The 24888-nt window shown below is 39.3% G+C and overlaps 2 protein-coding genes across 4 annotated transcripts in view; one reads left to right on the top strand and one right to left on the bottom strand.

Moving 5' to 3' along the window:
- ASB7 (ankyrin repeat and SOCS box containing 7) overlaps positions 1-22373 on the bottom strand; it is a 49057-nt gene extending 26684 nt beyond the window's left edge. The window contains exons 1-4 of the mRNA XM_004271648.4: positions 21851-22373; positions 21586-21680; positions 14821-14945; positions 12653-12914 (exon numbers count right to left, since the gene is read on the bottom strand). Coding sequence (XP_004271696.1) covers positions 12653-12863 — 211 coding nt within the window. The 5' untranslated portion in view covers positions 12864-12914; positions 14821-14945; positions 21586-21680; positions 21851-22373. The remainder of the gene's footprint in view (positions 1-12652; positions 12915-14820; positions 14946-21585; positions 21681-21850) is intronic.
- Positions 22374-22614: 241 nt separating this feature from the next.
- The window catches only part of LINS1 (lines homolog 1), a 29434-nt gene continuing 27160 nt past the window's right edge, over positions 22615-24888 (top strand). For 2 of the 3 annotated variants that reach the window (XR_004484192.2, XM_004271649.4), the window contains exon 1: positions 22615-22758. Coding sequence is in view for 1 of the 3 variants with exons in the window: in XM_004271649.4 (XP_004271697.2) it covers positions 22645-22758 (114 nt within the window). In the remaining 2 variants the exon portion in view is untranslated. Of the gene's footprint in view, positions 22759-23520; positions 23539-23649; positions 23825-24888 lie in introns of those variants that run through there. The other variant, XM_033431427.2, reaches the window with a different exon arrangement.

Below are 24888 nucleotides of genomic sequence, written 5' to 3'. Positions count from 1 at the left end.
TCTGGCCTTTCTTAAGTATGTATCAGCCTTCCAAATTCCCAGAAATATGTAGTAGCTTATCAAAGCCCACATGGCTGTCTCATTTGCCAGGTCTCCTGTTAAATGTGAGGCTGCTCTGTTGCTTGCCCCAACTGGTGTTACAGCCTCAGTTACAGCCTAAGAAAGGCCAACTACTGTTGGCCTTCTCAGTTTGTTTGCCACCTAGATCAAGACCACAGTTATTTTCAACAATGCTCCAGGCATGGGGAATTTCCATGGGCTCCAAAATCAGGTCAGTCCCTTCCATCATCGAGGAGGATTCCAGCTCCCATGATAATGTGACACACAGACTGTTGGGGAGCAGAGAGGGTAAATGGCAACAGCCACTTTGGGCTCAATTTCTTCTTTTTCAAGTTTCTTAAGGTAAAAACTTCAGTAATTGATTTAAGATGGTTCTTCTCTGCTATTCAAACATTTATAGCTATAAATTCCTAAGCACTGCTCTAGTACATCCCACAAATTCTGATATATTGTATTTTCACTATCATTCAGTTCAAAATTTGTTTAATTTCTAAATGTCTGAGTTTGTCCTAGACATGTTATTGTTGTTGATTTCTAACAGAATTCCATTGCAGTTAGGGAATATACCCTTAAGATTTCAGCCTTTTAAAATTTACTGACACGTATTTTATTGCCAGCATATGGTTTATCCTAGTGTCCACAGCATGTACACAAAAGAATGTATATTCTGAAGGTACTGGATGCAATTTTCAAAAATATTAGGTCAATGTGTTTGATAATGGTTTTTAGATTTTTCTATAGTTATTGATTTTTTATATCTAGATGTTCTATCAATTGCTGAGAGATGTTAAAATCTCCAACATTCAAGACTGTGAAACTGTCCATTTCTCCCTTTAACACATATTTTGAAGTTCCCTTCAAATTTTTTGCGTCACGTATTTTGAAGTTCTCTTCCTGGATGTATGCACATTTTATGACTATTATTCCTCCTAATGAAGTGCCCCATATGTCCCTGTGAAATGTCTCTCCTTAGTTCTGGTAATAGTCTATGTCTTGCAATCTATTTTATATGATATTAATGTAGCCACTTGGGCCTTCACATGCTTGCCATTTGCATGACATATTTCCATGATATATCCCATCCATTCATCTACTTTCAACCTACCTGTACCTTTATATTTAAAGTATTATCTTTGTAGTCAGCATGTAATTGAGTTTTGTCTACTTACCTTTCTGATAATTTCTAAATTTTAATTGGATTGTTCAGTCCATTAATGTTTAATATAATTATTGATATAGTTGAGTTTAGATTTACCATTTTATTATTTGTTTTCCATCTGTCTCCTCTATTGTCCCTCTTCTTCCCTTTACTACCATTTTTTTTCTTTGTACTATCAGAACATTTTTTAACATTCCATTTTAATGTCTCCATTGACAGTTTAGCTATACTTCTTTGCATTATCTTTTTTTTTTTTTTTTTTACTGGTTACTCTGAGGCTTGGAATATATAAACTGAACTGTTCAAAAACATTACCAGGATTTGTACAGAGGTTATTATAAGCTTCCCATTTGTGTCTAAAAGCTCAAATACTTTTGGACATTACAAAATCCTAAAAGCAGGAAAGTCAGAATTTTACAAAATATATGTATAAGCATTATACCATAATTTACTATTTATGTGATTACTCTTCTTAAAAGTTTTAGAAAGCACCAAATGCAATTAGCTAAGTTACACAGGCACAGGCACTGCTTGGAGTTCTAAAAACCAGTTATGCATTGTGCCATGTTATTATAGGAAAAAAAAGCAACAATGGAGGAAATAAAAAATCTAGACAAAAACCTAAAACTTGACTAATAATTCAACACAGAACAAAGAGCCAGAAAGTCAGATGGTATAATGTTCCCAAACAGAATTTCCCCAAGTAATATTACTTTTTTGTTAATGAAAAACTAAAAATTTAGAAAAGCATCAAAGCAAAAACCAGCATTCTCTAATAACTACTGTCAACACTGATGATAGACTTCTTTCAGCTTTCCTTCTATACATTTTAAAAAATTACTCGTAATTGTAATCATAGTCTAATTACTTAATTTTTCCTCTATATTTGGGCACTGAAAATGCCTCCATTTTTAAAATTATATATAATAAAGGGTAAAATTTTCATACAGAAAATAATTCCTGTACTTAAGACTGCTTCCTTGGAATAAATTAATAGAAGTAGATATATTGGCAAAAAAATCTCCCATTTCTCAGGATCTAACATACTACTAAACTTCTTTCCACAACTGCTTTAATAAACTTCTACCATCAATGTTCCTGTTTCATCACATTTGGGATTACCATTTGTAAAATCTTTCATTTTTGAAAAGCTAAAAATAATTTCTCACCATTCTGCTATGGATTTTTCTAATCACTTATTTCTTTCATTTATTTTCTTGTGTTTCATCAAGAGGATTTTACCTACTGTACCAAGAGGAGACCTGAGACACTTTTCAGGTGTCTCATCTCAGGTTCCTCCAGGGATGTGTTTTATGGAATTAACTTCTAGAGCTTCAGCTGACCGCCCTCCAGGTCAGTCTGCATAAACACTGAATCTGAAGATAAATAAACACACTAGCTAATATAGGGTCTCTTAATGTTACTCTCTTGAAATGTCCAGTGTAGTATTAGAATTTTCAGAAAGATTCAAAATGGGAAAATGAATATAGTAATAGTGGGTTTCTTAAAATTCACACTCTTATAGTAGTGACTCTTCCCCATAATTCCAAGAGCACACTAACCTGGTCAGAAAGACTACCAGGATTTGGACAGAGGTACTATTATATGCATCACATTTGTGTTTAGAAACACTAATATTTTTGGACATTATAAAACCCTAAGTGTTCATCATTTTGAAGCAGGATACTTGAAAGTAAAGCAGCAAAATATCACTTACCTGCATAGGCCAACATTTTGTATCTACAAGGTCTACTAGTCACGTGTGGCTACTGAGCACTTGAAACGTGGCTAGCGTGACTGCGGAACTGAAATTTTGTTTACTTTAAATGTAAATACAGGCACATATTTTATTGCACTTCACTTTATTGCACTTCAGAGATACTGCAATTTTTACAAATTGAAGGTTTGTGGCAACCCCTCCTAGATCAAGTCCATCGGTGCCATTTTCCAACAGCATTTGCTCACTTTCTGTCTCTGTATCACATTAGGATAATTCTCAAAATATTTCAAACTTTTTCATCATTATTCTACTTGTTATGGTGATCAGTGATCTTAGATGTGACTATTTTAATTATTTAGGGTTGCCATGAATCACGCCCATAATAAGACAGCGAACTTAATCAATACATGCTGTTATGTGTTCTGACTGCTCCACCAACCAGCCGTTCCCCAGTCTCTCTCCCTCTCCTCAGGCCTCCCTGTCCCCTGGGACACAACAATATTGAAATCAGGCCTTTAACTGTTCAAATGAAGAGTCACATGTCTCTCACTTTAAATCAAAAGCTAGAAATGATTACACTTAGTGAGGAAGGCATGTTGAAAACTGAGATAGGCCAAAAGCTAGGCTTCTTGTGCAAAACAGGTAGACAAGTTGTGAATGCAAAGGAAATGTTCTCAAAGGAAATTAAAAGTGCTAATCCAGTGAACACAGGAATAATAAGAAAGCAGAGCACCCTTTTTGCTGATATGGAGAAAGTCTGAGTGGGCTGAATAGAAGATCAAACCAGCCATGACATTCCCTAATTTAGCCAAAGTCTAATTCAAAGCAAGGCCCTAACTCTCTTCAATTATGTGAAAGCTGAGAGAGGTGAGGAAACGTCCAAAGAACAGCCTGAAGCTAGCAGAGGTTGATTCACGAGGTTCCAAGAAAGAAGCCAACTCCATAACATCAAAATGCAAGGTGAAGCAGCAAGTGCTGATGTAGAAGCTGCAACAAATTATCCAGAAGATAATTAATGAAGGTGGCTACACTAAACAACAGTGTTTCAATATGGATGAAACAGCGTTATATTGGAAGAAGATGCTACCTAGGACCTTCATAGCTAGAGAAGAGAAGTCAAAGCACGGCTTCAAAGTTTCAATGTTAGGAGTTAATGTAGCTGGTGACTTTAAGTTGAAGCCAGTGTACATTTACCATTCCCAAAACCCTAGTGCCCTTAAGAATTCTACCAAATCTACTCTGCCTGTGCCCTATAAATGGAACAACAAAGCCTGGATGACAGCACATCTGTGTACAACACAGTTTACTGAATATATAAAGTTCGACGTCGAGATCCACTGCTCAGAAATAAAGACTCCTTTCAAAATATTACTCCTCATTGACAATGCACCTAGTCATCCAAGAGCTCTGATAGAGATATACAATGAGATTAATGTTGTTTTCATGCCTAACACAATATCCATTCTGCAGTCCATGGATCAAGGAGTAATTTCGACTATGAAGTTTTATTATTGAAGAAATACATTTCCTAAGGCTACAGCTGCCATAATTAGTGATTCCTCTGATGGATTTGGGCAAAGTAAATTGAAAACTCTTTGGAAAGGATTCACCATTCCAGATGCCATTAAGAACATACATAATTCATGGGAAGGGGACAAAATATCAATACTAACAAGAGTTTGGAAGAAGTTGATTCCAACCCTCATGGATGCCTCTGAGGGGTTCAAGACTTCAGTGCAGGAAGTAACTGCAGATTACTTAGCAAGAGAACTAGAATTAGAAGTGGAGCCTGAAGATATGACTGAATTGCTGCAATCTCATGATAAAATTTTAACAGGTGAGGAGCTGCTTCTCAGGGATGAGCAAAGAAAGTGATTTCTTGAGATGGAATTTACTCTCAGTGAAGATGCTGTGGAGGTTGTTGAAATCACAATAAAGGATTTAGAATACTACATAAACTTAGTTAATAACGTAGCAGTAGGGTTTAAGAGAATTGACTCCAATCTTGAAAGCAGTTCTGCTGTGGATAAAATGCTATCAAACACACTGCATGCTACAGAGAAATCATTCGTGAAAGGAAGAGTTAATCAATGGTGGCAAACTTCATTTTTGTCATATTTTAAGAAATTGCCACTCCAGCCTTCAGCAACCACCACCCTGGTCACTCAGTAGCCATCAACATGAGGGAAGATCCTCCACCAGCAAAAAGATTATGACTCACTGAAGGCTCAGATGATGGTTAGCAATTTTTTAGCTATAAAGTATTTTTTAACTAAGATATGTACATTGTTTCTTTAGACACTGGGAAACCAAAAAATTCATGTGACTCCCTCTGTTGCAATATTCGCTTTACTGTGGTGGTCTGGAACCAACCCTCAGTATCTCTGAGGTATGCCTGCTGCCACACGTGCTATAGACAGCACAGGTTTAGATTAAACTAAAGAGAGCCTCCCTTTTTTTTTTTCCTTTTGGAATATAGCCAGTATTAGCGATTCAAGTCAAACTTGCTCATTTCCTCAATGAAACTGGATTTCTCCCAAGCAGCAGCAAGCGTACTTCACATACCTGCTCCACAACCAGGCTTCCCTCTGTGGTCACATGGCTGTCACCACAGCACAGAGACAGGCAACCTCTTAGCTCTGAGTTTTGAAAGCTCTGTGTGATCACTCATTGGTGGTTTCATGGTGCAGGTGTACACATTTAATTATAAGATCTGCTCCTTTAATGTACTTGAGATTAAAAATTTCTGGTAGGGTAAATGGCTGATATTAAACATCTATATCCTTTCTTCTTTCCAATTGCTTTGGCTATCTTTCCCCTGCTCATTCAGTAAATGACAACTCTTTTTTTTCTTCCTGATCCTCAGCCCCCAAACCTATTATTCTTAATTTCTTTCCCTCTCACCTCATAGCCCATCTATCAGCACATACTCGTGACTCTATTTTCAAAATATATCCAGAATCCGACCACTTCTCAACACATCCACTGCTATCATGTAGCCCAAGCCACGAACATCTCTCACCTGAGCTATTCCAAAGCGTCCGGACAGGTTTTCCTACTTCTCCTCTGCTCCTCCACAATCTATCTTCCTCAGAGCAGCCAGAGTGAGCCCTTAAGTAAGTTCATATTGTTGCTCAGTTGAGAAGTAGTCAATGCCACCCCCATTCTCACTCAGAACAAAGTCCAAAGTCTTTTCCATGCCTTCTAGGAGCTACAGAACATGTCAGCTGACTCTCTTTAGCCCTGTTTGCCCCCCTCTCCCATTATTCTGCTCCAGCCACCGTCTTCCTGGCTTTTTCTTGAAAGTGCTAAGCATGTTCCCAGCCTAGAGTTTTTACTTTAACACTTTTACTTTAACACTTTTCTCCCAGATACACACATGGTTTGGTCATCGTTTCTTTCAGGCCTCAGCTAACATGTCACTTTAGAGGCATTCCCTGAATACCTAATTTAAAACAGAAGCCTGTACCTCTTTATCCCTTCTCTGCTTCCTTTTTCTTCATGACTTGATATCATATATTTACTGTCAACTACTGAAATGTAAGTGCCACGACAGCAGGGACTTTGTTACTGTATTCCCAGCCCTCAGAACAGTGCCTAGCACATAGCAGTGCTCAATAAATACGTGTGGGGTGCAAGGAAATGAGGCTGCAGTCCTGACCAGGCAGCAGTGCCTGAGGTCTTGGGCCCTTTCACTAAGCTCCCAATACTACACCCAGTGAGCTTTCTACAACACACAGCTGTTTCTCCCACTCCTCTCTGTCAAATGGCTCACCACTGTCCCCCAAATAAATGACCAGATATGCTCCAATCATACTGAATTTTCTTCAGTTCCTAAAACCAAACATGCTCCCTTTCTTCTTCAGCCCTTTACTCAGTGTCTTCTGTGTTTGAAAGAACCCCACACCTCCACCCTTCCAGCACCCCATGCAGCCTCACCTTTCAAGAACTTGATGCAAACCATGCCTTCTCTAGTAAGCCTTCCATGCCACTCCCACCACCTTTGCCCCAACAAATGGGGTGGTCTTTTATACACGGCGCTTAGCTCACTCTGCTGGGACTGCATTGTTTTCTTACAGGTCATACAGAATCATGGTTAAGACAATGGGTTTGAATCCTGGCTCTACAATTTATGAAGTGAATGACTGTGAGCAAATTACTTACCATCCTGTGGCTCAGTTTTCTCAGTGGAAAAATTACTACTTACCCTCACAGAATAGTTGTGAAGAATTAGGCTGATACTAAATGCTCAACAAATGTTGGCTACAAATCCATCCACCCACTAAACTATGAAGTGCCAGAAGGCGAGCACAATGATTACGTCCATATCTCAGGGCCTGGCCAGAGCATGGCATACGTTACGTGCCCAATAAATATTTGCTGAATAAATATAAGAATAAGTGACCAACTGGCCACCTCATCCTCATCTAACTATCTATATGAATTCTATCTCAGGCACAGAGGTGGGGGAGGGGAGAGAGAGGAAAAGAGGAAGGTGAACCCTTGTTTCTTGTGCATTTCTTTGCTCACTTTCCCATATTTGAATCTTTGACTGCATTTCACCTTAATGTCCATCACAAAATAAACGTATTAACAGGAGGGGATCAATCTAACTGGAAGTTTATAAGCTCTTAAAGAAACTGTGGTTTAAGGAAAAGAGCAGGTATGATGAATTCAGGGACTTTTCTAATCCCACCTGGCCCATTTTCAATCAATATTTTTTAATAAAAAGAAAAGGATCAGGGGTTTCCCTGGTGGCGCAGTGGCTGAGAGTCTGCCTGCTAATGCAGGGGACACAGATTCGAGCCGTGGTCTGGGAAGATCCCACATGCCGTGGAGCAACTGGGCCTGTGAGCCACAACTACTGAGCCTGCGCGTCCGGAGCCTGTGCTCCGCAACGAGAGAGGCCGTGATAGTAAGAAGCCCGCGCAGCGCGATGAAGAGTGGCCCCCGCTTGCCACAACTAGAGAAAGCCCTCGCACACAGACGAAGACCCAACACAGCAAAATTAATTAATTAATTAATAAACTCCTACCCCAATATCTTCTTTAAAAAAAAAAGAAAAAAGAAAAGGATCAGCCTTGTCTCTGTAAGGCTGGGGAACAATTATTTTAGATAACTGGTGTTTGTTTCCTCTTTCTCTCTCTCATTGAGAACAGTACAGATACAGGTTCTGTCCTCATGAAGCCTCAGACTAACAAGAATAGAATTAAATAGAATACTACAAAAATAATTTATTATGCTTGTGATAGGAACTACAATAAAAAGGTACAGAGCCCGATAGTATCACACGATAGAAGGATCTGACCAAGTCCAGATGGTAAGGGAAGGCTTCCCTGAGAAAGTGTAGGGAGAGGTGAGGGAGAGGCAGGCAGGAGCCAGGCGAAGGTGGCAGCAGTGCAGGGAGCAGAGGGACCCCAGCAGGTCCTGGGCACACGCCTCTGAGCTCAGTGAGTCTGAAAGAATGCAGATGGGCTGCGGCTCAAAGACAAGCTGGAAAGATATCGCAGAGGAGCAGACGCTGCAGGGCCGTGTAGGTCACATTAAGGACTCAATATTGTCCCAAGAGAAGTGGGAAACCACCGACGGATTTTAAAAGGAAATATTTTAATTGCCATTTTTAACAGATCACTCCATTTAGAGACTGGTTGGAAGGGGGCAGGACTGGAAGCAGGGATGACAGGGACATCATAACCGTCCTGGTGAGGAACAAGGTTTCCTTGCCCAAAGGTGGGGCAGTGACTCCAACGAAAGGAAGTGAAAAGATCTGACAACTATTTAGAAGGATGGTTTCTAGATTTCTGGCACAGCAGTCATAGGCTGTAGTGCCATCTACTGCAAAAGAACACGGTCAAAGCAGCAGCTCATGCTGCGCTGTGTTGTGAGCCACAACTGTGGAGAAGCTGAACAGGCAGCTGGGTACACTGGTCTAGAAATCAGAAGCCAGGCCTAGACTAAATACAGAGCAAGTCTAAGCATCACATGTGGCCAACGGGAGCAAGGAGGAGGAAGTCTCCTCTCCTATTTGTGTTTCCAAATTGATACATAATGTGCTATTAAAAACTACTCCCTGAATCTCTTATTGTACTAGGGTAAAAGGAGGAAGTAAAAGGTGTTATACAAGAATAAGTGAGGGGCTTCTGCAAAATATGTAATTTTGTTGTTTTACAATTTTATATGGAAATGTAAAGTGCTAAGAATAGCCAAGACATCCTTAAAGAACAAGGAGAGGAGATTTGCTCCCCCAGATATTAAAACGTATTAGAGAATAATAATAATTTACAACAATATTATACTGACCCAGGGATATAACAACAGACAATAGAACTAACGGAACCATGTGTATATAAAAACTTTATACCTGAGTTGGCAAGACATAACAATGAGGAAAGAAAGGATGATTTAGGCTACCTTTATGTATGCAATTGTACCTGACCACCTCATGTTATACACCAAAACCAATTCTGGATAGATTAAAGACCTAAATGCCATGAAACATTTTAGAAAAAAATATAGGCAAATAATGACCCTGTGGTATGATGTACAAGACACAAAAAGCACAAACCATAAGCCAAAAGAAAAATACAGTTTACCTACTTAAAATGCAAACTCTGCTCCCAAAAAACAAGCAAAACAACAATGTGGAAAAGCTACAAGCTGGGAGAAGACTGTTGCAACATATAACTAACAGCAGAGAATACATAAACAACTCCTACAAGTCATAAGAAAAAGACAAGCAAGCAGCCCAGTCTTGCAATGCTTTGTTACTCATATGTCATTTTCGGGAAAAAAGGAGGCAAGCAAATCACACAGAGGAAGAGCAAACCACTTAGTGATACACTCCTGGCAAAGGCAGGGGACTGGGCACCCTCCCACCTGGTTAAGGGCAGAGCCATTAACAACCTTCTTTGGAGGACAATTTGTCAATATCCATCAAAACAACAACAACAAAACCTAACAACCCTTTGATGTGGCAGTTGTACTTCTTGGAATTATCCAAGAGATAAATTCACATATGTAAAAAGATTAGTCAAGGACATTCTCTGTAATACTGTTTCTAGAAGCAGAAAAATGAAAAATTAGAATGTCCAACAATGGGGAATAAGTTTAAATAAATTACATCTATACAATGGAATCAATGACAAGGATCTATCACTTAGAGAAACTGTTTTGTAAAAAAAATCAAGATGCAGAACAGACCATTAACAAAAGAGAAGCAGGCTAGAAGATGGAGGGTGGAAAATATGCACACTTATATGCACAGACTATCTCTGCAGGGACACAAAAGAATCCAGTAAGAGTGACTGCCTCTGGGAAGGAGAGGAGGGGCCAGTGCTGAAGAGCAGACATTTCCCCCTCACTGAACAGTCCGTATCACCTTTCGTTTTGTTTTTAACCATGTATATATATGTATGTGTTACCTTCTTAATAAAATGTCCTACTGAGAAAATTTCATCCACTCAAAAAATAAAAAAGAATGGTTTAAACAAACGATAGTATATCCATACTAATAAATACTATATCTAGCAGTTGAACAGAGTAAACCTATATGTATTAATACTGAATAGGTACAAGGTTCCTTTTTGGGGTAATGAAAATGTTTTAAAATTGGCTGTGGTAATGGATGCCCAACTCTATGAATACACTAAAAGCCACTGAATTGTACACTTTAAAAGGGTGAATTGTAACGTATGTGAATTCTATCTCAATAAAAGCTGTTAAAAATATCTATACACACATACATACACAAAAAGAGAGAGGGGGATGGTGAGGAAATAGGATTCAGCAAACTGGGACCAGAGGCCGAATCCGGCACACCACTGGTTTTTATAAATATAGTTTTATCAGCACATGGCCACACTCATTCATCCACATATTGTCTATGGCTGCTTTCATGCTACAAAGGCAGAGTTGAGTAGTTAACAACAGAGACAGGAGGGCTCGCAAAGCCCCAAATCTTTACCATCTGGCCTTTTACAGAAAAAGTTTGCCAACCCAATATTTAAAAAGTCTTAAGTTATATACAGCTGAGCAAAAACTAACAATTGCAGAATAATACAGTCAGTATGATATCATTTATGTTCTAAAAACCACACACAACACAATAAGACATATTTTCTATAAGTACATTTAGGAAATGATCTAGAAAGATAAGGACCAAACCAAACTCATACCCATGAGTTACGTCTGGGCAGGGGTAGGCAGATAAGGATTGGGAGTTGGCCAAAGGGGACTTTGGCTTTATTTGTAATTTATTTGAAAATGTATTTTATTGTTTTAAGGAGACAAGTTCATACATTACCTGAGTAATTGAACTTTCTTTCTTAATTAATATTTAAAATATTTTAAAAGCAAGGCTGGCAGAAACAGAAAAGTAACAGGACTAGGTAGAATTTAAAAATGTGAGTTCTGATCTTGGTCTTAATATTACTAAGCACTGCCAGAATTTTAAGTATTCTGATCCTACACCCACTTCTTAGTTTTTTCAGCTCTTTCTCCTGGCATTCCTCTTACATTTCTCCTTCGTTGCCTTCAGAGCTGAGGTTTTCAAGTTTCAAGGTGAAATGAGATATGAGCAAGGGTGGCAGGGAGGGATGGAGGATGGCTACAAAGGAGGCACAGGCTAGCAAATGGTGGTGTCCTGTCAACAGTCAACTATTTCGGGGATATAATTCTTATTTCAGGGCCACTCGGATGTGTGATGATTCCTAGTCTCAGGTATAGCAGGACTTTGCAGTAAGTCCACGCTCATAGCCTTTGTATTCCTATCTTCACATAATTCACAAGACCCTAATGAGAGCTGTGTGACTTCTAACATTTTCTGTACTTCAAATTAGTTTGCAAGTAAGTTTGACTAGTCTTGTAACAAAGTACACCATAGAAATGGAACTAAATGACTGTTAATAAGCAATCCAGGCCCTAGAATGGTACATAATGGATCCTGAGTCCCAACCAAGCTGTTTTACACCATAATTTATAAAAATAATATGGGTACAAATGACAAAATACACTTGTTCATCTTTAGGAAAATAAATTAAGTGAAAATATAATGGGAGAAAAAAGTAAACTACTTTAAGACAATTATTAGTTACTATTAATTACAGGAATGGACAGTTTTTCAAGCAAAAACATTAAATGTCAAATGTAGTTTCCAACTGCATATGTTTACACAAAATTAGACCTCAGCTAACCAATCTTGTAGGATACCTAGAAACTATGTACAATTCTAGAAAAGGCAAGTGCTCTAAAACAGTAATAAAAGCAACTAAAATTTTTTTATGAAGAGGTAAATTCAAAAGGTAGGGTATCCTGAAGGCCATGGTATTATCAGTGGGCCTGTGTCAGCTCAGTTAGCTTGAGCAAGTCTCAGTTGTTGGGACCACAGCCACTTCTGCTTCTGAAACAAAGCAACCTGACAACCTGAAGAAGGGCTGCTTTTGGTTGAAATAATCTGGGGAAATCTGGCTGTATAGAAACTAGAGTTACAAGGGGAAAAAAGCACATTCAACAAACTGATTTTTTAGACAATCTGGTTTTAAACAAGACTCAGCATAATTTTAACACATCTTCACAAAGGAGAGAATAAGAAGTAGAGTATTAGCAAAAAGAAGCATTAGAAATTATATACACAAGCACTCATATATTTTAAACTAAATAGAATTTCATTTTAAGTTTCTCCTTGGGAAAAAAGGGTTTGCTTCTAATAAACTCACCTCCATGTTCTAGAAATACTCGAACACATCTTTCCTTTCCTCTTGCTGCAGAGAAATGAAGCAGGGTCCAGCCATTAGCATCCCGGCCATTTGGAGAATAGCCTTGTTCTAACATCTTTCGTACCGTGTGAACATCCCCGGCAGCCACTGCAGCTTGAATCTGCAACTCTTCCTGGAGTTCAGGGTTCCTTCGACAATGGTGGTGTAACATCCTAGCTGAGTCCACTTTTTACAAAGGATTCATTAGGTCACAGGGATCAGCCTTGAAGGGTAGGTAGAATACATAAAATTTAGAATACTTGACACCTGACAGTGTGTTCATTAAATAGCACAGAAGTTTCCATTGCTAAATCATGTAAACTTTAGTGATGACAGTTCATACTACTAAAACAAATTAACATGTATCAGTTTTGACCAAAACTTTCAGTTATTTCCCTAAGATTATAAAAGATTTCAAAAAGAAAGTAAGGCATAAAGCCCTAAAATGCCAAAACAGGCAATTTCTTCTGCAGCCTTTTGTAAACTCAAAGCAAACACCAATGAACACAACATTTATTTTAGGTAAAATGGAAAGTGATGCTAGGCAGCTGAAGATGGAGACAACAGAGGAAGCAAATGAGTACTTGTCTTAGGAGTTCGCATTTACCTGATGCACACGGAAAATTTAAGTTATAAACCATTCAAGGATTCTATCACAGATCAGTGAGTACATATCGAGTATCAAATGGACAATTCATAGATTAGGACTAAAGACCTCCAGCTATGAGAAGTAGTCTAAAATTTTAAAAAAGCAAAAACCTTTAGGCTGGTCCCCTAAAGTATTTCAACAATATTTTATTTTTAGCCCCAAAGAGTGGAAAGTTGGGGGGAAGGGGAAGTGGGTGGGGTTTAAGTAAATTAGAGGAAAATGTGTAGATTATATTTACTTTCCTTTTGTTTCTGTCTCTTTCTATCCTCCCCACTTTATGTCCTCTGAGGCACGATTTACTACTACTCTTTTTCTGCCACATTTCTTTTGCACTTTTTTAATTTCCATTTTCCAGAAGTTTTATTCTACAAATACTCAAAGTAGCAAGATCATACAAAATATTTAAAAACTAAAGGAATCTAATCAATCTGTTGATTAACCACATGAAAAAGGTAAAAGCAGTATATAGAATTCTAACACTCTCTAATAGGTCACAAACGAGGTGTGTACTCAAACTCAATGTAAAATGAGATCTCCTTCATGCAAACAGGGAAGTCCAAACTGAACTGGTGAAAAGTTACATCTTATATGTGTGTATACAAAAACTTTTTTAGTGCATTTTTAAGCTTTTAAATACATACAGAAACTTAAACTACATAATTCTAGGAAGCCATTCCATCTGGGCTAACTTTAAGGTATAGATTAAACTCACCTCCTAATTAGTAGCTTCCACTTCTAAAAATAAAAAATTATGTGAAAGTCCTTTAAAGACATTCTGGTCTCATATGTAGGTTAGACATCTTGGGATAATCTTGTTACCAATAATAGTTTACCTTGTAAAACTTCTCCTTATAGACTGTACAAAGGTCAACTTAAGCCTAACTTAGGTCATAACTTAGGTCATATTATCACAGCTTAATAGTATAATCACATATCCTACCTTGTTTCATACATAGAAAATGGTTATTACAAAACTCCTAAGTATCACTACTAAGTAATGTAATTTAAAAATATCAGGCTATCTCCTCAAGGAAAATTGGGAAATTAGAAATTTCCTGACAATTTGTTTTCTTAATAAACGTGATTTCCCCCATCTCTTCACTTACTTTTTCAACTGACACTAAAATTAAGTCTCTTGTCTTAGAAATTTTAAAACCAAGAATCCTTTTGGAATAGGTTTTTGCTTATTTTTAGCATTATAAGGAAAGATGAAGACCATTAGAAGGAGTTAATAGAAACTACTACCATATACTCAAAACAATCATCTTTAACAGATTTTTCTTTTTTAATTGGGATGATCACCTTGGCACTTAAGGCATACTATGCAAGGAAAAAGATTCAAACAATATCAAAACAAACCTGGATTTTCTTTTAGCAAGTGCTGTGTTTAGTATGAATTAGGTGATCTGAAGGAGAAATAAAAGCTAAATGGATTTTCCCCCAGAACAGCACAGATGACCTATGACCCTCAGTCACTTACCTTACGGGAAGAATGCCCCTTTTCCTGATACGTGGATTGCCTAATAACCATTGTGCACATACAGCATCGTGAGTAGGGGGCTCAGAGTGTGTCCAGATTCCAGTGTCAATGAGCTCTTTCTTAACCTAAAAACGAATGAAATAACAATCACGGGAAATTTTCTAAAAAAATAAAGAAACATAGCTGCCTGAGTAGTCTACCTTTTGATGAGCTTATATTTTAGCACTTTACAACAAACTTACAGAGCAAAGAAAGAACTTAAATCAATGCTTAGAAAAAATGATCTCAAATCTACATTAACCCGCAAGGTGGTACAGGATATGACTTATTTTCAGGAATTTTTTTTTTTCTAAAAAGGCAGGGTTTTTTTTTTAATGAATAAGGAAAATAATAAATCACACACTTGGAATTTGGATGCAAACACAAATTCTTCTTTTTGCTCTATTCAAAATATATTTTCAGTACTGAATTACTTTTTAATTGACATTGCAAGTTTCTTACTCTTTCTAAACAATTAAAATGAGAATATATCTGCATTCAATACAATAGGTGGCCAGGGTCAAAATGAAATCTATGACAACTAAAAGGAGATTTTCTTTAAATGCTGGTTCTTCATACATGCAAAAGGCATCACGTTAATAATTTTGAAACTTTTTTATTCCTTTATGCATACACCAAAGTAGGTAAAAGATTAACAGTCTTGCCAGCTTCTCCATATGGATTCTGAAAAAATTCTCTACAACTAAAAGAATAGGGATCTTTCTCCATGTCAGATAAATCCTAGATCTGTGAATTCCATTAAGGTTAAGAACACAGGCAAAGTGACTTCCATGCATTACACCAGAATCCCTCTAGGAATTACTCACTGGGAGAACTGCCACCCCATCCCAGTGGGGTGGATGTGCTAATAAGCCCTCCATCACTTAAACAAGGAATGGTCAAGCTGCCTGGCAACCTGATGAGCTATGGAGAAAAGTGACAGTCATAGGTGGTGGTGGCTACAGACCAGAATTTTCAACCAATCCAAATTAGTATGGTCTACTTTGAACCTTTCCTCTTTTCACACCTTATTTTTCCTTGTCAAATTTCTTCAAGGAAGGCCAAAGACTTTGCAAACATGCACTTGGAAATAAATAATATTTGGTTTAAAACTCTGCTTAACACTTCTAACTGAACTAGGCATGATCAGAACAACTCCTACATGGCAAGCTGTAAAAAATGCACAGTTATCCTTACAGAAATGGCTGATTCTAAGACTGGGCAAGAAATATAGAAGATGAGCCTAGAGCATCTCACAGTGCCAAAAAGCAAGGAAGTGCTCCAAGAAAAATGCAATGATGGGGGTATGTCAAAGGGACACAGGAGCCAACCAAAAGAGCTCTCAATAGCCAAGATGGAACAATTCAAACAAGAAGATAGTCAAAGTACTATTAGAGTCTATCCCAAAGTACAGAATAAATATCAATAAGTCTGTATTGATATAAATAACTAATTAAATTTTTAAAGGGGGAGAAGAAACAAATCTCCTGTGCAAAATTCCAAATAATTTGTGTAAATTCTCTCCCATCAAGGAGGTGGAGCACAACTCCTCTCTCCTTAAATGTGACTTCCTTTCAAAGAGGATAGTATGGGGGAGGGGGGAAGAAACTTTACAGTGGGAAACCTGAAAAACACTGCCTCAGCCAGGTGATCATGGTCAAAATCAAGAGTGCCAAGTCATGTTGTTAGTATGATATGATGAGAATGGCAATTTACCTCTGTGCTCTTTCTCCCCCAAACCCATAGACCTAGCCTAATCATGAGGAAAATATCAGACTAATTCCAATTGAGGGGCATTCTACAAAATACCTGACCAGTACTCTTCAAAATGTCAAGGTCATCCAAAGCAAGGAAACAAAGAAGTCTGAGAAACAGTCATAGCCAAGAGGAGCCTAAAGAAACGACTAAATGGAATGTGATATCCTTGATGGGATCCTAGAACAGAAAAAAAGATATTAGGTAAAAACTAAAGAAATCTGAATACAGTATGGGTTTTAGTTAATAAGAATGTTCATTACTGGTTCATTAATTGTGGCAAACGTATCTATTAATATAAGATGTTAATTAGGGGAAGGTGAGTGTGCAGTATATGGGAATCCTGTATTACCTTTGCAATTTTTCCATAAATCTAGAACTGTACTAAAATAAAAAATGCAAACCAATGTCTCCAATGATGAGCCTGCAGCATTTCCACAAAGGAACATGTGATTACTTCACATGTGAGCTACACCTACAGTGCAAGAATGAACACCACTGAAGCCTTACTTCTAAGTGCGCCCTGCCTCCCAAGAAAAGTGGAGACGACCCTCTACGGTCTTGAGTCTTTAAGAGTCCTTGTTCTTGTTGTTGCTTTCCATATAGCCATCATCACTTCCATGAATGCAGTGGAGTGGTGGGGAGGACATGTGAGGTGGGGGTTGAGAAGAATATGAAATGGTATTAATTTATTAATAATATCAAGAAAGGCTTTGTTAAAAGTCAAAGTGACTCAACTATTTCTCTCTTATAAGAAAGATGCACAAACAATAGTAACTTGTGATAATCCCACATGGTCTGCTTCAATTAGACAAATGAAAGTCTACTGAGTGCCTGACACATGCCTGGCATACTACTAGGCTTTGGCCACTGGTATTATTCCTGGGTAGAACTTTAATAGAGAGTTCTGCATACTTCAAATGAATCAAATACTCCTAGAATGGTTAAGATCCTTTTTCTCTTTTCTGACAATACCAAGCTCTATAAATAATAACCATAGGTTTAAACCAAAAAAGCGCTTCAGTCTCTATGGGAAAAAACACAGACACACACATAACATGCACACATGACCCCTGTCAACTGCATACCTTAAATTATGAAGGCCAATGACTTATTAGCAAAACATCCTAATAGTTCAAAGCATCAGATGAGTTAATTTCATCCTGGTGTAATTTTATGAGAGTTTGTACTTACTAGAGTAGAACCATCCATGTATGTATAAGTACAGGGAAAAAAGACTATTGAACTTAGTAAATATAATATCCAGTGGTAAAGTTACCTATTAAAAACTACAAAGGAAGCCCAGAGATGAGAATGGAAAAAAGTCTATTCCCCCTCAAAAAGTGCAAGTTTGAAAGTCTGATAGCTCATGGTAGTGACCTATAAAATAAAAAAATACGGCAAAGGAGGCAATTTTCTAAATAAACATATGTACAATGTAAGTTGACTCAGAATGACTAAAACTCTGAGGGTGCAATCTTTAGAAATCCCATTCTAGGTTTCACAGTCAGAAAAAGAAAAAAAAACATACTAACAAGGAAGACTTCAGAATTATGTATCAAAATGAGCTGCTTCCCAATGTATATCACTTTTAGATAAGATTTTACTGCCCAATGTTAATGGTGTGTTTATATTTTACGAATTCATCTTTTCTACTCTACACTTTTCTTACAAAAGAAAACAATCTAGGCATCCGAGCTTTTATACTGTTGACTGTATTAGAAACTATAAATTTAGGAATTAAAATGTTGCCATCTAATTTCTATATAGATGCCAAGTGAACCTCATTAAGTTAAAACCAAAGCTTCTTGCTTCATATAATTAAAAGAAATCTATATTCACAGAATAAAGAATAAAATAGCTATAAAACAAAATATATTTAAGATCTGTCTAAAATTATATAACTTCCACCGAATTTGCCCACGTGTCCCCAGTTTCCTTTGGCATAAATGATTAGTCATTAATGGCTTTTTACATATTATTTTCACTAAAAGGCCACACATTTTTTGGATTAAGTGACACACTTTAGAACTGTGCTTTCAGATTTCACACAAACTAGAAACAAGATAACAGCTTGCTACTCAAAAGAAGAAATAAGCATTTCTTTGCAGAGTAAACAGAGATACAGGCTGGAAAGGAAAGAAAATCAGCAACTCCAAGGATACTGGCCCTGAGGAGAGAAAAAAAAACAAAAAACAAAAAAAACCAATAGTTCACAAGTCCTAAGAAGGAAGATGGGTGCAGAAACACTACAATGCCCGAAGTGTGCAACATGGGTGAGATGGATGTTAACGAGGTCTACTCATATAACTAAGAGCCTGGAACCCAAAATGAAGTAGAAGTGTTATTTTAGTAACACTCAACAAAGCACCATAGTGTTTATGTTCCAAAACAAGTGAGGGTATCCCTTCGAATTACTGGGCCTCCAAATAACATAAGGAGTTATTATCATGCAAGACTTAATCTATAAGTCTCCTAAGTTCTAACAGAAAGACCAACAAATTTCATGAAACGTGGACAAGGCAATAGAGGAAATTTCGTAATTCACTTACCCAGACCCAATTCAAAGCATAAATCACAAGTATTATAAATGATGAAGTCTTGTCAATCTTATCTCATTAACCCATGTCTGGCATTACCACCTTAGCAACCTCATGTCGGTACCTAAGTTTGTAAGAAATGAGACAAGCATTCCACATAAGGCATGCCTTCTGTTGAGAATGAAATGAAAGGCTAAAAGTCACGTATTAGATATGCTTATAGAAACTACCTGACTTTAGACTTTTTAGGGACAGTATGTACTTCTGTGTTATCAAATAAAGAGATATTGTACGTGTCATAATTGTGAATGGCACCACTTTAGGTATGAAGAAAATAAGTACTGGCCATAGCATACTCAAAATACAACACTTCAATTAAAATCAGTGATTCTTCCTATGTGATCATAAATCTTACTTGGTTACCAAAAAAATTGGGTATTTAAAATTTTTTTTCCTTTCAAAACAATGTGACTGACAACAGAATTAACACAAAGTTAACTACCAGATTGAAAAAGATAAACTACCTAACTGGCGATGTTGGTAACGAAGTACTAAATTAAATATTTTACATGACTGGCATAACCTAGACCAAATACTCTCAATCATGCTAATATTAAGAACAGATGCTGACAATTTATATATATTCTGTAATCTTAGAAAAATCATTAAAAGCTGAGAGGATCAACGAAACATTATTTAAGCAATGAGAATGAACTCACTGGAAACCAGAGGAAAGCAGTGTTCCTCTCTTTACCTTACATACTTGACTCAGCACAGGTGATAATATCCCTCAGAAATGAAAACATGCTAGAGTTCAATCTAAAGCAGAAATATATTTAACTGAGAAGGCCTGAATAAAAAATACATAATTCATTTTTACCTTAAAAACATATTTCAAGTATTTTAGCATTTTTTAAAAGTTCTAAAGGAATCATTAGGCATTTCTCTAGTGATTCACATATTTAAATAATGAAAGACGCATTCTACCTAGCTTTTACTGAAATGAAGTGGACCCTACATATACATACAAAGGGTGCCCTAAATGCTCACTGTGTAATAGTCATTGGTAGATACTGATTTTAAATCCCATTCAGTAGCATACGCTCTCATTTTGGTGTCCAGTTCCAGGTTTCAAGAATATGCAAACCCTCAGAGCCCCTTAAAAGTCTCTTTAGCTGTACCTTGACAATTAGAAGAATCAGGAAAGACATTAATTTCCTTTTCTGGAAGGCAGAAAGTCCAGTAGAACAGAGTAAGGCAAAGATTTCCTAACAACTTCTGCTATTTTAAGTACTTCTTTGTACCTAAAATTCCCTAAACAATCTGAGATATTAAAATAACTCTGAGATTAACAAGTCACTTTATACTCCTGCTATTGGATGTTGGAGAAGCTATTCATTTGGCTAATTTCTGAATTAACTCTTACATAATTTCCCTGTTCACATCCCCTCTTTAGGACTTACATGAATGTCCTAAACCTACCTTTAGTGCATTTTCAGAAGCAGCAACGAAATACAGCAGCAGAAATGTGATCACATGAATTAGATGCTTAAATTTCAATTTAACAAATTCTCTGTAAAGGTTTTGAAATGAGAAATCTTATGAAGAGTGCCAAAATAAAACCCTAGATTCTAAACACACCAAAACATTCTTTTGTTTTAAAATTCCTGACTGTCAAATGATTAACAAGACATTCTGTAAAGTTTTATAAGTATTAGAAAATGAGGTATAACAAATACGATTTATCTTTTTATAAGAGTTTCAGAGCCCATCCACATCTGTCACACAGAAACACACAAAAGCTCAAAGAGTTAATTATACATAAGTGCTTCAGGAGGGAGTATTGCTTTCATACCATTCATACTACTAAGGTACACAGATTCACTTTTTACTAGAGAAAAAAAAGTCACATTATTTTCTGAAACTTACAAATTTCAAGGTATTACTGTACCATCCTCTACCAAACCCCTGTCAGTTAGGTAACTCAAAAGATTTTCTGATGGAGGTAGAGGAAAGATGATAGGAAAGAACAGGGGAAAACAGAAAATTGTGGTTTAACTGAAAAGCAGAGTCATTCAGAACTAACAAGCCATTAACAAGGAACTGAGGAATTCCTATGAGAGTAAGAGGGGCAGGGGGAGCTACAAAAAGGTCTCAAAGTCTCTGAGCTGGGTAAATGGTACAGTGCACCAAAAGATAAAGCAAAACACGGAAACACACTGTACAGAGAGAAAGGGGGAAAACATGTTCCTGGGAAAGAAAAGTTATTAAAATGTTAAGGATTGGGGCACGGACAGTGTTTTTGTTTTTGCTGGGAAACTGGGAGCCAGGAAAGGGTTGCATTCCCAGGTAACCATCCTGAAAATAAAGCACGGCTTAATGAGTTGGGGCCAGGAATAAACAGTGGGGGAGGGGAGGGCTGGCTTATTACCTTTATGGAGGATGCTGGTCAGAGGCTCTCTGCTGCTTCTCTGGTGGGTGGGCAGCCCCGTTCCTGCTCTCTCGCCTCCCCTAGCCAGCTCAAACCTGGAAATCAGAAACCTGTGAGTGGTGCAGTACCCCGGGGGCGAGGAGGAGGGGGCTCTGAGGAAGGGGGAGCAGAGGAAGAGACTGGTAAAAGGCAAGCAGGAAGAAGCAGTGATTCTCCTCCCTCCCAGGCTAGCCCCCTTCCCCTCAGGGGAGGTAACTGACTTTACCTGTCTCCTCAGCTGCTGCTTCTCTTCTTTCTTTCAGCCTCCTCCACACTCACCAACTTCTCCATTGAAGAAACAGCCCAGGCAGGGCCGGACACGGGTGTTCTTGATCCTCCTCGATGCCTCACGGCCCCAGCCCGGCTAGCATCCAGACTGCCGAAAAGACTGGAGGCGGCGGTCCTGGCCGCCGGGCAGCCTCGGGGCAGGGGTGCAGGGAGGAAGTCCCGGCTCGGGTGGGGGGGCAGTGCCCGTCTGAGGGCTCGGAGCAGGGGGCTGCCGCGCTCCGGGCCGGAGGCTCCCAGCTACGAGGGGACACAGGAGGTCTCGGGGCAGCGAGGTCCCAGGTCATTCAGGGTCCGAAGTGCCAGCCGCGGGGGATCCAGGCAGGGGGCTTTCGGGATGCACTTTGCACTGATCCACCCCCGCCCCCTCCCTCCAGCACTTTGGGGTCACTGGGATGGGACCAAGCCTTCAGCAGCCAATCAGCGGCCGCACTGGAGCCTGAGCCCGGAGCCGTAAACTAGGTCCGGGGTGGGTGGGGGTGGGGGGTGGAGGCGACTTGGTTGGTTGGTTGCTTCCTTCCCTCCTCCTTACCCCAGCAGCACCCACCCCTAGCCTGCCGTAAAGCCGCCTGTGCATTCGCGACAATAAGAGGAGGCGTGCCGATCGAGGTTAGGACTCGTCTCCGATTGGCCTCAGTCACTTCCCCCTCCCCGTGGCTTCCGCTGCTCCGCCCCTGGCGGATGGACTCGAAGCGGTTGCTAAGAAACACTGTAGGCCGAACAGGTCCTCTGCGCATGCGGAAGAGGAAACGCCTTGTACTTTCCGTGAACTACGGTGTCTCGGAAGGGGCCGGGGTTTGCTCGAATGGCGGTGCAAAAGCAGAGTGGCTTGAGTCAGATCCCTGGCAGGTAAGTGGGCGCAGCCGCTGACCTCGGCGGCGGGGGAGGCGTGTGTGCGGCCGACTGAGAGGCTGTTCCAGGGCTTAGGATTGCGGAGGCGTCAGTCCCCAGGAAGCCAGGAGAGGGGCGCCTTGTCCCGCCGCTCTCCTCAGAGCTTTTTAGACGCGACTGCCGGGTCCTGGGCTCCTCTCTCGGTCCCTGAGGCTCCGCTATCTCCCAGGCTGGGCGTGCCTCGCCTAGCGTGGCAAAGAGGACTCTCTGTGGGGTGACGGTAACGCTTCAAGGGCTTTCCTGCCAGAACAGCGACCCTCACGAATTCCTGTGAATGAAAGGGAAAAGAGTGGAAAGTATGGGAGATGGACGTGTTTATTAAGTGCATTTTTTTCGTTTAGCCGGTATTTACCCTCCGGTCACTGTTCTAGCCGTTAGGGACACAACGGTGAACGAGATAGGATAGATGCAATCATTTGCCCTCGTCACTTTAACAGAGAGACCGACAAACACAAAATTATTTATCAGATAGGGATAGGTTATGTAAAGAAAAGCAGAATAATGGGATCGAGATTGGCTAGGGCGCGATGGCTATTTTAGATAGGAAAGGTCTCTGAGGAAGTGACATTTGAGTATCGATCTGAGTGAGGAAGAGCTAGCCATGCCAAGAACTGAGGGAAGAATTTTTCAGGCAGAGACATCAAAAGGGCAAAGCTTCTGACGCTGGAATAATCTTTGCTGTTGACAGGAACTGCAAGAAAGAAGGCCAGGTAGTCAAGCAGCATAAGAGGGAGCATGGTTAGTAATGAAGTTGAGGGTGGGGGAGGGGGGGTGCGACAGGCTGCGGATCTTGCAAGACCTTGTAGCGGGTGGTCGGAAAGTTATCGTATCTGTTTATGTTTTGAAAAGATCACTGGCTGCTCAGTGGAGAAGACTGCAGCGGGGAGTGAGGTTAAGGCAAATGTGAAAGACTGTTGCAGTAGTCCAGGCAGTAGTTGACATTATCTTAAACTAAGCCACCCAGTACACCAGACGTTTGACTACCACCGATGTCCTCAAAGAAAGGCCTAATTGTATAAAGGAAGTATGCATTTCAACGTATCAGCTGTTTTTGTTTAATAAAATATATTAAGATGTTTTGTGGCAGATGGGGGTCACTGCAAACACTTTAAATTGATATCCTCGGATTTTATTGTACATTATCATTCATTTATCAAGAATACTAGTTTTGGTGCCTTCTACATGAGCTACTTATTGGCTTAGGTGGGCAAACTGGGTTCAGGCCTGCCCAGGGAAGCTCGTAGTCAAGCATAGGGGAACCAAACTAGAAAATAGTTATGGACAATTCAGTGAGAGAAATACTGTGTATAGGCTGAGGGAGCACTTGGCAGGGCCCTCTAATCCTGACTTGGATATGTGGAGGGCTCCCCAAGACTGGAGTTTTCCTAGTTGAAGGTTGAGAGTGGGAGGGAAATGGTTGAGTGTGATTTAGAAAGAATGGGCCAAGCAAAGCTTGGGAATCCTTAAAGTGCACAGAGTTTCTGAGGCCCTCAGAGAAAGCCTGGAGCTAAGTTTGTGGGGCACAGAGGTGAGAAGACCCCAAGAGCCAGATCTCAAAGGACATGCTAAGCCATGTTCAAGGATTTGGACTTTATCTGAATGAAAGTTGAGATGTCTTTCAGAAAGAAGTTGGTGTAAGGTGGGTGAAGAAACAGCCGCTTAGCACGGACTCTGTTGTGGTTGTCCAGGGTAGGAGTGGTGTACTGTAACAGTGGCAGTGAGGATAGAGAGAAGTGAGGTTAGGAAGGGTCCAGGAACATAGCCAGGTTTCTCACTTGGGTGACTGTGAGATACAGGTGCCGTACACTGAGATGGCAAGTTTGAGAGGCCATAGACTGAGTTGAGTTTGTATTGAAGGTGCTGTGGAAACTCCAAGTACAGCTCTCCACTGGCATTTAGATACATGAGTGTGGAGCCCAGAAGAGAGCTAGACCTAACTGTGGGTTCTGAGTTGTTAGCATGTAGATATTAATTGAAGACATTGAAAGTCCCTGAAACATTTAAGGGACTACAGTCAACCCTCTGTATTCAAGGGTTCCATGTTCAACCAACCTCAGATCAAAAATATTTGTAAAAAGAAAAACATTC

The sequence above is a fragment of the Orcinus orca genome, chromosome 2 (genome assembly GCF_937001465.1).
Source record: "Orcinus orca chromosome 2, mOrcOrc1.1, whole genome shotgun sequence".
Classification (NCBI taxonomy): domain Eukaryota; kingdom Metazoa; phylum Chordata; class Mammalia; order Artiodactyla; family Delphinidae; genus Orcinus; species Orcinus orca.
This window is presented reverse-complemented; position numbering and strand designations above follow the sequence as displayed.